Source organism: Rana temporaria, chromosome 2 (assembly GCF_905171775.1).
Source record: "Rana temporaria chromosome 2, aRanTem1.1, whole genome shotgun sequence".
Lineage (NCBI taxonomy): Eukaryota > Metazoa > Chordata > Amphibia > Anura > Ranidae > Rana > Rana temporaria.
The window spans coordinates 240770240-240786058 of record NC_053490.1 but is presented as its reverse complement, the minus strand read 5'-3'; the positions used below and the strand labels follow the sequence as shown (position 1 = coordinate 240786058).

At 40.5% G+C, this 15819-nt stretch overlaps 1 protein-coding gene across 2 annotated transcripts in view; it reads right to left on the bottom strand.

Annotated features, from left to right (window-relative positions):
* The window catches only part of RABEP1 (rabaptin, RAB GTPase binding effector protein 1), a 66861-nt gene that overhangs the window by 39793 nt on the left and 11249 nt on the right, over positions 1–15819 (bottom strand). For both annotated transcript variants that reach the window (XM_040336684.1, XM_040336685.1), the window contains exons 2-3: positions 9459–9587; positions 4529–4732 (exon numbers count right to left, since the gene is read on the bottom strand). In XM_040336684.1, the coding sequence (XP_040192618.1) occupies positions 4529–4732; positions 9459–9587 (333 nt within the window). The remainder of the gene's footprint in view (positions 1–4528; positions 4733–9458; positions 9588–15819) is intronic.

The following is a 15819-nucleotide window of genomic DNA, read 5'->3' as shown; positions in this document are numbered from 1 at the left end:
GATAGCCTCTGACTGGCTATCACAATAATCTTTTAATCTGTCCATTCAATTGTCTAACAAAAAAAACAAAAAAAGAGTAACTAGTTCAGGGCTTGATCTTGTGTAGTGAGCGTGTCAGTGTTAGAGTTAGTGTAGTGTTAGAGATGATGTCAGTGTGATTAAGTAGGAAGAAAAAAACAAACAAATGTGCGCCATTCTTTCTTGGCCCTACTATGGGTACAAAGAACTAAATCACATTTATATGTGGTATTGACACAATCACCAAGAGTAGAATTTATTTTGCACGTTTTTTTTGGTGACGGGTCATGGTAATGGCATAAAAATATACAGCTCAAAGGTTAACTTTTTTTTACAATTTTGGGACAGTGCTTGCATTAAAAAAAACACACACGGGGATAGTCATTACCATTTACCACCAAATGAAAGCCCAATCTGTACTGAAAAAAAAGGAAGCTATAATCCACTTGGAAACACAAAATTTGTGTGATATGTACAGTTTTACTAACACATGTCAAAGTTGCAAAATTGCGTTTGGGCATTAAGGTTTGTTTTTGACCCTGGTCATGGTGTTCGCGTTCGATTATTGAATAAATGCAATTTGCCAAATGAACACAAAATACAATTAGAAATTTGTTCATGAAAAACTTCTCGTCACTTTGTTCAAAATCGTATTAAGTAATAGAGAATTGAACAGACGTAAAAGAAACAATGATTGCGACTACAGAAGGGGGTTCCATTACCATATACCAGCACAGTACCAGACAGCAAGCAGCATATCACGCAGAATGTACTGTATGCCAAGGAGGTATTTTTACTTACATTTTAATTGTATACCAAGGAAACAATGCTATATACTACACAAGCTTTATTTTTCAAGGTACCGTAATTAAATTTAGCTAAATTAAATGGAAATTACTTGAAATGTGATAATGTTTTTAAATACAAAAAGTGTGAAAAAACAAACATTTATTTTTACATATACTTTAAGTTAGGCAAATACATTCTGCAAAGACATACAAGATAAATTACACCGCAGGAGATTTATTACTCTTTTCTGCCCCTCAGAGGTAGACCACTTTTACCCTTGAGCATTATCTTTAAAGTGGAGTTCCACCCATAAATATAACATTACACAGTAGTTTTAAAAAAATGTCATTAGTCCTTTACAAATTTTTTTATTTTTTTTTAGATGCCTTCAAAGTGTTGTTGCTAGGCAGAATAGTTAATCTTCCCACTTCCTGCACCTAGGTGCTTAATGCTTCCTAACCTACACCGCACAGACTCCTGGGAATGTAGTGGGTGTAACTTTCCAGGAGTCTGTGCATTCCACAGTCTCAAAGAATCATGTGACTTGGACAGCACAGGTGCTGAAACCTGATCTGACACTGCTTGTGCAGCACTGAGCATGTGCGAGATCTGCAAGGCTGTAATCCAGGAAGTCATACAGTCTGGCTTCATGATGCCCACACTCAAGATGGCCCCAGTCAATTTCTATTTTATAAAGTGTCTAAATGCTGTAACAACCTAACAAAACGGACCTTAGTTTACAGACTAACTTTACTAGAATACATTAACTACTTAAGGACCCCCCACTGTATATATACGTCCTCTTTTTAAACATGGATATCTCAGTAACGGCAGCAGCTGCTGCCACAACTGAGATATCCATGTTTTCAGCAGGCAGCCGTGTAAACGATAACGGCGGTCTCCGCGGCGTATTCGCCGCGAGATCGCCGTTATCGGTGGCGGGAGAGGGGCCCCCCCCCCTCCCGCCGCTTTTCCGCGCCCTCCGCCGCTTACCGGAGCCGTCGGTAGCGGCGGAGGAGATCCGATGCTGCCGCCTGGAGAGTGAGGACTTGAGTGAGGGCAAGATGGCCCCCACCCGTCCTCATAGCTCTGCTGGGCGGAAGTGACGTCAAAACGTCAGTCCCGCCCAGCCTCTTAAAGAGACAATTTTTTTTCTGTCATTTTTTTAAATGACAAATTTTCCTTTTTTTTTTTTTTTTTGCATTTAAGCCTAAATATGAGATCTGAGGTCTTTTTGACCCCAGATCTCATATTTAAGAGGACCTGTCATGCTTTTTTCTATTACAAGGGATGTTTACATTCCTTGTAATAGGAATAAAAGTGATCATTTTTTTTTTTTTATATTTTAGTGTAAAAAATAATAAAATCAATAAAATTAAATAAGAAAACAAAAAAAAAAATTTTTTAAAGCACCCCGTCCTGACGAGCTCGCGCGCAGAAGCGAACGCATACGCGAGTAGCGCCCGCATATGAAAACGGTGTTCAAATCACACAAGTGAGGTATCGCCGCGATCGTTAGAGCGAGAGCAATAATTATAGCCCTAGAGCTACTCTGTAGCTCAAAAAATGCAACTTATAGAATTTTTTAAACGTCGCCTATCTAGATTTTTAAGGGTAAAAGTTTGATGCCATGCCACGAGCGGGCGCAATTTTAAAGCGTGACATGTTGGGTATCATTTTACTCGGCGTAACATTATCTTTCACAATATATAAAAAAATTGGGCCAAATTTATTGTTGTCTTATTTTTTAATTCAAAAAAGTGAATTTTTTCCAAAAAAAGTGCGCTTGTAAGACTGCTGCGCAAATACGGTGTGACAAAAAGTATTGCGATGACCGCCATTTTATTCTCTAGGGTGTTAGAAAAAAAAAAAATATAATGTTTGGGGGTTTTAAGTAATTTTCTAGCAGAAAAAACTGTTTTAGTCTTGCAAACACCAAATCTGAAAAACACCTGAGGTCTTTAAGTGGTTAAAGGAACACTAAAGGTTCGTTTTTTTATTAGATCAATTGATTGCTGTAGGCAAGAGCATTTAAATATCACTTACCTCGTTTTTCTTTTTGACCTCCAAAATACAGTAATCCAGGTTTGAAAATGCCATTTCCTGTCTCTCCTCTTCTTGCTTTCCACCAGCATCTGAGCTTTTTTGCATGGTGGAAAGCAGAATGTGCTTACCCCCTCCCTATGACTACAGCCCTGCGTGAAGATGCTCTCTTATCCCTCACAGGCATGGAGGCTAAGCCTAATGGGAACTGTAGTTCCCATTAGGCCATGATGTAGCAAGAATGAATGCGCACCGCAAACCAGGAAGTCAGTGAGAATAATGATTCAGGAGTGCTGGAGGTGAATAAAACAGCTCAATTTCAACAGGTATCAAACTAGTTATAATGCAAAACATTACTTTTTACTTTATCAGCTACTGTCAGACTTTAATTTAAGAGGAAAATATTTTTGTCTTTACAACCCCTTTAAGCTTGTGTATTACAGGGGTATTTATATTTAAAAAGTGAAATTGTGGCCGGAACTCCGCTTTAATAAATAAATATAAAATAGTAAATAATTAAAATATCTTTAGTAATAAAAGTTATTTATAGGGGTTGTAAAGGTTTGTTTTTTATTTTCTAAATAGGTTCCTTCAAGCTAGTGCATTGTTGGTTCACTTACCTTTTCCTTCGATTTCCCTTCTAAATGTTTTTTTTCTTTGTCAGAATTTCTCACTTCCTGTTTCTCCTCAGTAAGCTTGCCCCCATCATCCGAGGCAAGCTTACTGAGGAAAAAAAAGGAAGTGAAAAATTCAGACAAACAAAAAAAACATTTAGAAGGGAAATTGAAGGAAAAGGTAAGTGAACCAACAATGCACTAGCTTGAAGGAACCTATTTAGAAAATAAAAAATGAGCCTTTACAGGGGTTAAACAATACTGATTTTTTTCTGGCATGTGAAAACCAACATCATGATCTTCAAGGTTCCAACTGCTGGCAGAGTGATGGCAGAATAAATGATACCCTGCTTTAGCTGCCAGCCAATTAACTACAGAAATAAATAAGTTAATAACATCTTACTATGAAGAAAGTAGAACCATTAGTTTTATACAAAACGTTTAAAAAGGGACTGGAAAACAGAAAGACCCTTTAAAGAGAGAGTTGGCAGGAAAACATTAAAGCGGAGTTCCGCCTAAATTATTATTATTATTTTTTAAGTCAGCAGCTACAAAGACTGCAGCTGCTGACTTTTAAAATATGGACACTCACCTGTCCAGGGTGCCCACGATGTTGGCACCCGAAGCCAATCTGTTCCTTGGCTCTCGGGTGCTGCCGCCGCTGTGTTCAGTAAGGGAATCAGGAAGTGAAGCCTTGTGGCTTCACTTCCTGGCTCCCTACTGGGCGATCTGAATGGTCCCTGCTGTCTTCTAGGACCTGTGTGTCTCCCAGAAGACAGCGAGGGGCGGAGGAAGCGCCGGACGTGGCGTAAATATCCACGGATATCTATGCCCGGAAGTGGGGGCAAATACCTGTATTAGACAGGGATTGCATAGATAGGAACACCCATGCTTGGAGGCTCCCCAGGCACATACAATACATTCTCCTGATAACAGGTATGTGCAGGCACATTCTGGTGCCTACCATTCAGGAAGTATAATGGTAATTATTTTTTCTTCATGTTAGGTCTACCCGAAGGCTGCATCTACAAAACGGAGGGCAACTACTGCCCTCAGCTACATACCTTTCATGATAGCTTGTAGAGAGGCCACCTCGTCTTGCCATTGTTTCTTTACATCATCAATGGCTTCCTGCTTGGTGTTCTCCGACACTGTGGCAATCTCTTTGATGTTCTCCATGTCTGCATGTGCTTGTGACAACTGGAGGTTCAGCTGGGCTATCTCATCTTGTGCGGTCTGTATAGTGACATGCTGGCGCTTTAAATCCTCTGAGAGGTTTATCAAAACAGACAAGAAAAAAAAAGAGAGATATGACGAACAATTTATGTCCAACCTTTAAAACTGAACTTCAGGGAGATACAAAAGACAAAATACATTTCTGTATCCTATTCAATCCTCAGGTTATTAAGAACCCACTAAACAAAAACAAAAGCATATGTATAACTCTGCCTTTGTTTTAGCTTAGCATTCAATACTGCCAAGACCGAGTGTTCCCTGACCACCAACCAACATTCCCCCAGCTTGACTCACTGGCAGACCCTACCCATTCTCTGCCGCTAAGGTCCTATACATGGCTGACCTGGGAAGCAGCTGCAAGAAGACCATGGCATGCAGGCTCTCCCACATCTCATCTACCACCTTACACACCTTCATGGCCACCACTCTGTTGCCATCTGCACTACCTGTGCCACAGGTGTCTGCCATGCTGCTACCAGCACCACCCATAAAAACCACACATGACAGGTGAAAAACTATAGAGAGCCAAGGAGAAAGAAAGCCATTAAACACTCCAGAATTCCATTTGTCACATTCCACACTTCCACAGCAATGTTGATCTCCAGCCAATCTGAACATACAGTATGAGGAATGCATAAACGTGTTCATGGCTGACACGCATCACTGCAAAGCAACACCCCACATTCATCTTTGTATCGCCATTCTCCCCATTCACCAGCACCACCCTTTCTCTTTTAAACATGCTCCTCCCATCACCCTGTTCCCCTGCTGCCACCATGTAAAGCCCCCACCCAGTCATCCTTCCCTTTACCCTCCATCACTCAGCACTCTGATCAGACTACGGCTCCTAATCCATCATATTACTCATGATAACAATGCTCGGTGATGAGGCATTCCAGCCTGATGAGTGCAATTTGCACAGTGGTGACTCGCTCAGTATCAAATAAAAAAAAGAGATGTATACACAGGCACTTGTAGCTCTGTGCATGTTTCCAGTCTTACCTTATCCTTATAGACAAACTCCACCCCGGCCAAATCAACTCCCCACTGACCCGCAACGGTTCCTTGGTCCTCTCTGATCCCTAAACCATGTTAACTAACCTATAGTCTTTGTCTGGCCCCTCAACTCATGCCATCCTGCAGTCCTTTCCAGCCTCTGCCAACATGCAACCCTCTATGGTCATCTCACTACAAGGTGGCATGCAGCCCTCTATGGCCACCTCAACCCATGTTGACATAGAGTCCTCTCGGGCCAAATCAAAGCAAGTTGACAAGCAACCACCAAAACAAATTGTCAAAAAAAAAAAAAAAAAATTGTCAAGAACATAAAACAGCAGGCAGAGTTGACAGTACTGAACGGTTTGATACCTATAATTAATTTCAAAAAGTTTGACCAACAATCAATCTGTCTTTGAGGTACCAAAAAATGCAATGAATATCTTTATGGCACCATACAGGTCAATTATTTACTGTGTGATGTGGCTTGGTTTATAATCAAAATCCATTAAAAAATACTGGGTCAAGCGAGAAAAAAAACATATGGTAAATACCAAAATACATAGAAATTAAGCAAAAAAAACGAATACATTATTTCCTTTAAAATTAAGGTACTATTTTCAATAAATCAAAGCAGTTCTATCTCACAGATGTGACATTTTAAAGATGGCATTAATTCATAGACTACATAATACTGGCAGCTTTCCCAACCCACAGAACCAACATCCTTATTATCTGTATGTTACTATCTATTTGTGCTCATTAATCGGGAGCCACCACTTTGCCAAAAGAGCCGACACCCCAGCCCTAAGGGCTTGTTTCGATAGAATCTTGTTCATGTTAGAAATTATTCTTCCCCCATTCAAGTCAATAGGAATGCAATAAAGTACGATCAAAAAGTAATTCATTTATTGAAGTTTATTCGGGGGACACAGAATTCTGAGACAATGGAGTCATACTGCCACCTACAGGGGAATATGGATACTGGGGAACAGCAATAGACACCCTCCAAAAACTAGACGACCATGCTGTAACCGTCTTTCTGCTAAAGCGAAGTCGGCAAGTCAAATGTGGACGGATGACAAAAACCTAGGTGCCAGGACGCAATATCTAGTCGCCATGGCACCTGGTATTTGTCGAGCCCTATAATTAGTTACAGTACATAATAGAGCTGCACGAAAAGATTGCAATCTCGATTCACCACCACCCCCACCCCATGCGATCTCCAGGCTGGATGACCCGCAATTTTCAGGTGCAGCCATAGGAAAGTCCCTGGCTTCGGCCTAGCTCCGGAGCAGCGGCCATCTTGGTACACCCGGCAGCGGCTGTCTCGTCAGGAAGTGCCGTTTCATCGCCGCCAACTTGCTCCACCCCACACTCCTGCACAGTAATGTTAGCGAGAAGGGGGCAAGCGGACATTTTGTTACACCCAACGGAGTTTTAGGTTTTACAGTCATTTTCAACACAAAACAGAGCTTATGTGCTTAAATACAGTATATGAGAATCTGACAGACTGTCTACATGTTAAATTTTAAAAGCAGCAGCAAACCTTACATGCTTGCTAACGTGACAGAACACCTCTGATTTTCACATTTAGTTAAATATGAAAATCAGAGCTGTTCTTTCACATTAGCAAGCATGCAAGGTCAGCATGTTTGCTGCGGCTTTTAAAATTTAACATGTAAACAGTCCATCAGATTTACATATACTGTATTTAAGCACATAAGCTCCGTTTTGTGTTGAAAATAATTTTAAATAAATACATTTTTGAGAATCGTGATCTTCATTTTATGCAAAAGAATCGCGATTCTCATTTTTCCCAGAATCGTGCAGCTTTAGTACATAAACATCTAAAAAAAAAAAAAAAATGTAACATATCTATATTAGCTCTCACCCTCAATAGGCCCTTATCCTGCATGCAATAAATACAGTGTATAGCCCCTCAAAAAGTATAAAAGTGTTCCTTTATCACCAGTTGATAACTCTAACAGCAATCAAACCGAACTAGAACAATAAATATCACCTCAGACGCAATTGTATGTACACCTAAAATGTATGTCAAGCCAAAACATTTATATATATTTTTTTAGGGTATGGATTGGTTAGGACATTCACTTTCTGTAATTGAGACAATGTTCACCATGGCAAATAAAGGTTGAAAAACGCCAAGCAAAGTCACACATTACAATCTTTAAATGATCAAGCCAAAGAATGCAACCACAGGAAACCTATAAAGGGAATATTAGAAACAGATACTGTGCATACAGTAGTGTGCAAAGGTTTTAGGAGATGATTAAAAAAATGCTGCAAGAATGCTTTCAAAAATATATGCATTTTAATAGTTTATTTTTTATCAATTTACAAAATGCAAAGTGAGAGAACACAGAAGAAAAAGCTCAATCAAATATTTGGCGTGACTACCCTTTGGCTTCAAACCAGCATCAATTCTTACATGTGCACAAAGTCAGGGATTTTGTAGGATTAGAGTCAGTTATATTATTAACCATTTATACCAAGCAGGTGCCAATAATGATCAATCTCATATGTAGGTTGAAACACAGTCATAAACTGAAACAAACAGCTGTGTAGGAGGCTTAAAATTGGGTGAGGGACAGCCTAACTCTGCTGTTAAGGTGAGATTGTGGAAGACCGTTTTTTTTATATCACAGGTCATACACCATGGCAAGACTGAGTACAGCAACAAGACATCCAGGTAGTTACACTGCATCAGCAAGGTCTCTCCCAGGCAAAGATTTTAAATCAGACTGGGGTTTCAAGATGTGCTGTAGCTTTTTTAAGAAAGCAAAAAAACTGGGAACATTGAGGACCGTAGACGGTCAGTCAAGGAAACCTAATGTAGTAGATGAAAGACACATAATGCTTACTTCCCTCAGACATTGGAAGATGTCCAGCAGTGCAATCAGCACAAAACTGGCAGAAACCAGTGGGACCCAGGTACACCCATCTCCTATCCTGAGAAGTCTGGCCAGATGTGGTCTTCATTAAAGAATCGGAGAAAAAGCCATACCCCCAAATGTGGAAACAAGGCTAAGTGACTCCGCTATGCATGAAAACCTAGGAATTGGGGTACAGAAAAGTGGCAGCATGTGTTCTGGACGAGTCTGAAATATTTGGCTGTAGCAGGAGGCAATTCGTTCACAAAGGGCTGGATAACAGTACAGTAATGAGTATCTGCAGGCAACAGTGAAGCATGGCAGAGGTTCCTTCCAAGTTTGGGGCTGCATTTCTGAAAATGGAGTTGGAGATTTGCTCAGGATCAATGCTGAGAAATGCAGGCAGATACTTATCCATCATGCCATACCATCAGGGAGGTGTGCGATTGCCCCCAAATTATTCTGCAGCAAGACAATGACCCCAAACATACAGCCGATGTCGTTAAGAACTATCTTGAGTGTAAAGAACAAGGAGTCCTGGAAGTGATGGTTTGGCCCCCACAGAGCCCTGATCTCAACATCAGCGAGATCTAATGCAGCCTCCATCCACAGATCTGTGGTTAGTTCTCTAAGATGTTTGGAACATCCTACCTGCCAAGTTCTTTCAAAAACTGTGTGCAAGTGTACCTAGAAGAACGGATGCGGTTTTGAAGACAAATGGTGGTCAGTCACACCAAACATTGATTTGATTTGCTCCTCTGTTCATTTGCTTTCCATTTTGTTAATTGATACAAATAAACTATTAACACTTCTATTTCTGAAAACATTCTTTATTTACAGCATTTTTTAACAGTAAGGTGAGCCTTACCTTCCTTGGCCAAATATAACTCTTTGAATTTAGCTCTCTTCTGATTAAACTCTTGCTCCAGTTGCTGCTTGGTCCTAAGAAATTCTCCATTTATTTTCTCCAGTTCTTCTATTCTTTTCTGAAGAGCAGCTGTTAGGAGGAATAAAGAATAAAGTTTATTTTTGCTACAAATAATGATTCTCAAAAAATACCCCAAAACTAGAGGGGGCATGACTAGGGGGCGTGTCAGGAATGTAGAAAATAAGGTGTGACCAAAACTACATAAAAAATTTGTATTACCATTTTAGGCTTTTTCGGCCCTTCCTTACTCCGAGAACAACTTTTTCATAGCATGCATTTCCTTTGGCTTAATTGTAAGGATAATAGGGAATAAAGTCTTTATGTTTAGGGTCAGAACCCATCAATCATTTCTTTTTATAACTAGATTTCATTAGCCAAGTGCCAATTACAGTAAAACCTTGGATTGCGAGCATAATTTGTTCCGGAAGCACACTTGTATAATCCAAAGCACTTGTATATCAAAGCAAATTTCCCCATAAGAAATAATGGAAACTCAGATGACTTGTTCCACAACAATTTATTCATAAGCCCTTCAGTTTATAGTCCATATAAAAAGATTATAGCAATGTGATAGGTTGTGTAACCATAAAATGTCCATCCACAAATGGAAGCTTCCACAAGGGGATTAGAAGCAAAATCCATCAGGAGCTACAGACTATAAAAGAGAAGAGAGGCGCCCACGACCCGGTCCAAAGCTCCGGGACCCGCGGACCCGATCGCCGCTGGAGTCCCACAATCAGTCCCCGGAGCTGAAGAACAGGGAGAGGTGAGTGTAAACACAGCTTCCCCGTTCTTCACAGTGGCAGCTTCATTGATCGTGTGTTCCCTAATATAGGGAAACACGATCCATAACATCACACGTCCAGCCCCGCCCCTGTACAGTTAGAAAACCATATGAGGTCACACATAACCCCTACAGCGCCCCCTAGTGGTTAACTCCTAAACTGCAATTGTCATTTTCACAGTAAACAATGCATTTTTATAGCATTTTTTGCTGTGAAAATGACAATGGTCCCAAAAATGTGTCAAAATTGTCCGATGTGTCCGCCATAATGTCGCAGTCATGAAAAAAAAAGAAAAAAAAAAAACGCTGATCGCTGCCATTAGTAGTAAAAAAATAAAAAATTTATAAAAATGCAATAAAACTATCTCCTATTTTGTAAACGCTATTAATTTTGCGCAAACCAATCAAACGCTTATTGCGACTTTTTTTTTACCAAAAATAGGTAGAAGAATACGTATCGGCCTAAACTGAGGAATTTTTTTTTTTTATATATATATCTTTTTGGGGGATATTTATTATTATATTGCATTTTTTTTCAAAATTGTTGCTCTATTTTTGTTTATAGTGCAAAAAATAAAAAAACAGCAGAGGTGATCAAATACCACCAAAAGAAAGCTCTATTTGTGGGGGGAAAAAAAGGACGCCAATTTTGTTTGGGAGCCACATCGCACGACTGCGCAATTGTCAGTTAAAGCGACGCAGTGCCGAATCGCAAAAACTGGCCAGGTCCTTTACCTGCATAAAGGTCCGGGTCTTAAGTGGTTAATGAAGGTACAACATTTAGCAACTCACATGGTTGATGACTAAAAGAGGCCCATCTAAGTATGCAGGCATCCGGGATAAAGCTGTTCACATAGACCATCCTAATCACCACCGGCTCTCACTGATGTCAGTCTGCATTCGTGACCGGGAAGACTACCCTGCAGTAGAGCGATCTGAAAGCGAGACTTGAACCACTTGTGGAAGGGATGATATCAATGGTGGTGCGGAGGATGATCTATGTGGACAGCTTTACCCCGGATGCCTGCATACATATGAGCTTCTAAATGTTGTACCTTCATTAAATGTAACCATATTGCTACACTTAGATGCACCTCTCTTCTAATTTCTACTCAGTTGTGACATGACGCTACTCTTATATCAAGACATCGCTTGTATATCAAGGCAAAATTTATTTAAAAAAAAATTACCTTGTCTTGCAAAACGCTCTCAAACCAAGTTACTCTCAAAACAAGGTTTTACTGTATACTGCAAATATGATTTCATTAATGGTCTATGCTTTTATAAGCAGCCACTCATTGTTGCCAATAGTCACCATTACATCCTTGCCGGGCTTTAGGTTTGACCTTGTAATTATTATTCTGAATAATTCATGAACTATAGCAAAACTAAAAAGTTACTTTCTCCGTCTGTACTCCTGAAAGTCAATGCAGCTTTAAGCCTATACTCACAGATGTTGCATATTATAGGCTTAGGCTCAGCCCATTTTAAGAGGTATGCCAGTTGTCAACTTCTAAAAACCGGTTTGTATGCGAGTTTTCACAACAGAAACTTTTGGCATTTGAATTTTTAACACAAATAACTTTTACTGCATGCATTATATTTATTTTTTAATAGCTTTCGCAGTTAGGTGTTAGAATCTGTGTCAGGTTTTGATTGCTGTGTCCCCATTGCAGACACATATACTTTTTTTTTTTTTTTCTTGATCACCTAGACTTGGAGGGAAAAGCTAAAAATAATGAGTTGTTACCATACAGAAATACAGGAGAATTCCATATTGGAAAGATTGTGTTGGGTCTACAGGACCTAAATGCTACAAAAGCCAGTATAAAAAATAAAAATAAAATCCCCTGCTTATTTAAAAAAAAAAAAAAAGAACAATATTGGCTTTAGCCCCAATTCACACTGGTGCATTTTGACATTTGCCGGCAATTGTCAGCAATGGCACCGTCCTAATCGTTGCGATGCTGCATCTGATTTCAAAAAGTAGTTTCTGTACTACTTTAAGATTTTGGGCTGCGCAGATGTCTCTGAAATCGCGCCCGAAATTGGGACTGAAATGCTGGAGTGAAATCGTGCGAGTTCAGCTGAACTTGCACTGCTTAATTCCCGCAGCCCAGTGTGAACCTGTGCTTAAATATACTCTAATCTGAACCCCAAGTGTATAAATAACCCTAAACTTCAGATGAACTATACATTAACCGCTTGCCGACCAGCCACTGCAGTTTTATGGCGGCAGGTCGGCTCTGCTGGGCGAGATCACGTAGATCTACGTCATCTTGCCGAGCAGCCAATAGGGCCCCCCGCTCGCCCCCGACGCGATCACCACCGGGCACCCGCGATCGTTCGTTACAGAGCGAGAACAGGGAGCTGTGTGTGTAAACACACTGCTCCTGATCCTGTCAGGGGGAGAAATGCCTGATTGTCTGTTCATACAATGTATGAACAGACAATCAGGCATTTCCCCATGTCAGTCCCCCCCCTCCTTCAGTTAGAACACACACAGGGAACATACTTAACCCCTTCTTCGCCCCTAGTGTTAACTCCTTCCCTGCCACTGGCATTTTTATAGTAATCAATGCATTTTTATAGCACCGATTGCTATAAAAATGCCAATGGTCCCAAAGATGTGTCAAAAGTGTCCGCCATAATGTCGCAGTACCGATAAAAAACGCTGATCACCGCCATTACTAGTAAAAAAAAAATATTAATAAAAATGCCATAAAACTATCCCCTATTTTGTAAACGCTATATCTTTTGCGCAAACCAATCAATAAACGCTTATTGCGATTTCTTTTTACGAAAAATATGTAGACGAATACGTATCGGCCTAAACTGAGGGAAAAAAAACGTATTTTTTTATATATTTTTGGAAATATTTATTATAGCAAAAAGTAAGAAATATTCATTTTTTTTCAAAATTGTCGCTCTATTTTTGTTTATAGCGCAAAAACAAACAAAAAAACGCTGAGGTGATCAAATACCACCAAAAGAAAGCTCTATTTGTGGGGAAAAAAAAAGAACGTCAATTTTGTTTGGGAGCCACGTCGCACGACTGCGCAATTGTCAGTTAAAGCGACGCAGTGCCGAATCGCAAAAAGTGGCCTGGTCTTTGACCAGCAATATGGTCCGGGGCTTAAGTGGTTAACAAAGCAAACAATTACATTCTAATAGCAATAATGCTATCGTGCAGAAAATGTGTTGACATTTTTGGAACCCATTAATATTAGACAAATAAACGGTGCTGAAAAACCTGCTTTTTAAAAAAAAAAAAAAATCCCATGATCCACATTTTCTCTCTACATGTACATGCATTTAGGGCGATTTGACATTTTTTGCTATCCTCTGTAGTTTCAGCTTCTGTCCTTGTCATATTTTAGACACAGCAATCAGGAGACAGGACAACGACTTCCTTCCTCTACAATTGCTGACTACTGATGAAAATCGTAACAGACCCTTTGTTTCTGTAAAGCATATGCTGTCTTATGAACCAGCAACAATTATAAATTGTGAAACTTGTGTATGAAAGGATGGCTCTGCAAACCTGGCTATCAGTGCAGAGAACAGGAATAAAAGTTTCACACAAAACTCCACTTATGTATTTGTATTATGGAAGTATTCTTCCTCCATCTACACCAATCAAGGATTGCAGAACACGAGAAACATAAGCAGTCATTTGTGACCGAATAACCATCCAGGCAAAATCTGGCCTCCTAGCCAAATAACTTGGCCCTCTGCTTTAATCATTTAGAAACGGGCTAGATTTCAAATGTATTTACGTATCACTGGAATCAATTTCCAGATAAATATAAAAAGAGATGGCACTTATAAGCCTTTGTACTTTTATTTGCAGATAGTCCACTCTAAACTTACCGTGAAGTTAAAAGTAATATACAAACAGGATTTGATATAGAAAAAGTGCCCAGAAATATTCACTCATCAGTGTTGTCAAACATCACCCGACCTGCCAAATCTCTTTTCTCCACCTATACTGTGAGTGGCATATCCTCGAATCTTCTGACCGCACACTGGACATTTTGCCATCTCTCCTAGACCCCTTTCCTCCTGGCAGCAGTGTTATGGCAGAAAAAGCGCCTGAAAGCTTGTAAGCGCTTAGGCACTAAACACGGATGTGTAAATCCATTTTTATTTGAAAAAAATTTAACTGAACAGATGACGTCCATATGAAAAAGCTAAAATGCAGGGGCATTTAGAGACAGAAAAAACAAATGCCAGGCACCCCTAATGCCGCATACACACCATCACTTTATGTGATGAAATTTTTTTTTCAAAGACGAAGTTGCCTACACACCATCGTTTTTCTCACAATGTTCTTGCAAAGTGAGGTTACGTTCCACCACGTTTTTCCATTGAAGCTTGCTTCATAAGTAGCTTCTGGGCATGCGTGGATGAAAAAACGTCTTAGAAAACGACGTTTTTTGCTACACACGGTCAATTTCTGTGAAGTAAAAAGTGCACTTTTGAAAAACGACACATAAAATTGAAGCATGCTTCAATTTTTTTTGGTCGTTTTTTTACAAGACATAAAACGACGTTTTCCCCCACACACAGTCAATTAAAGTGACGTTTTTAAAAACGTAATTTTTTTTCATCACATAAAGTGATGGTGTGTACGCGGCATAAGGCCTCATGCACACTGGACGTTTAGACAGATGCTGTTTTTGGCTTCAGACATTTTTTTTTCTGCAGCCAGTAAACTCTCCAGCGTTTGAAGAAGGGAAGGTCTGGACAGCCACACTCCAATGAAAACACATTTAAGATACATGCCCACTGACGTTTTAAAAAACGGGCTGTAACGCTAGTACAGTAGCCAGGAAAAAAGCAGCGTTTTTAACGCGATTTTTTCCGCATTTTGCATTGAATTCAATGCACGGTTTGCCACGCTAGTTTTCAGCCACGTTTTTCTGTCTCTATTTAAAATCAATGGTTCCCTATGGGAGTCCATTGATTTGAATAGAGGTCGCACCAGAAGTCGGATCAAGATGATCCGACTTGTGGGGCCAACTGGTGTGCAGAGAATCTTGAAGGGGAACCCCCGTGCAAATGAAAACATTTTTTTACGTGAGGTTCCCCCCAGGATGATACCAGACCCTTCGGTCTGGTATGGATTTTAAGGGGAACACCTACGTCGAAAAAACAGGGTGGGGGTTCCCCCAAAATCCATACCAGACCCTTATCCGAGCATGCCGCCTGGCCGGTCGGGAATGGGGGTGGGGACGAGCGAGCGCCCCCCCTCCTGAGCCGTACCAGGCCGCATGCCCTCATCATGGGGGGGGGGGGTGGGGGTTGATGGGGACAAGGGCCTCATGGAGTGCCCCCCTGCCCCAAAGCACCCCACCCCCATGTTGAGGGTATGTGGCCTGGTACGGCTCAGGAGGGGGGGGGGGGGTCGCTCGGCCGTCCCCACCCCAATTCCTGACCGGCCGGGTGGCATGCTCGGCTAAGGGTCTGGTGTGGATTTTAGGGGAACCCCCACAATGTTTTTTCGACGTAGGT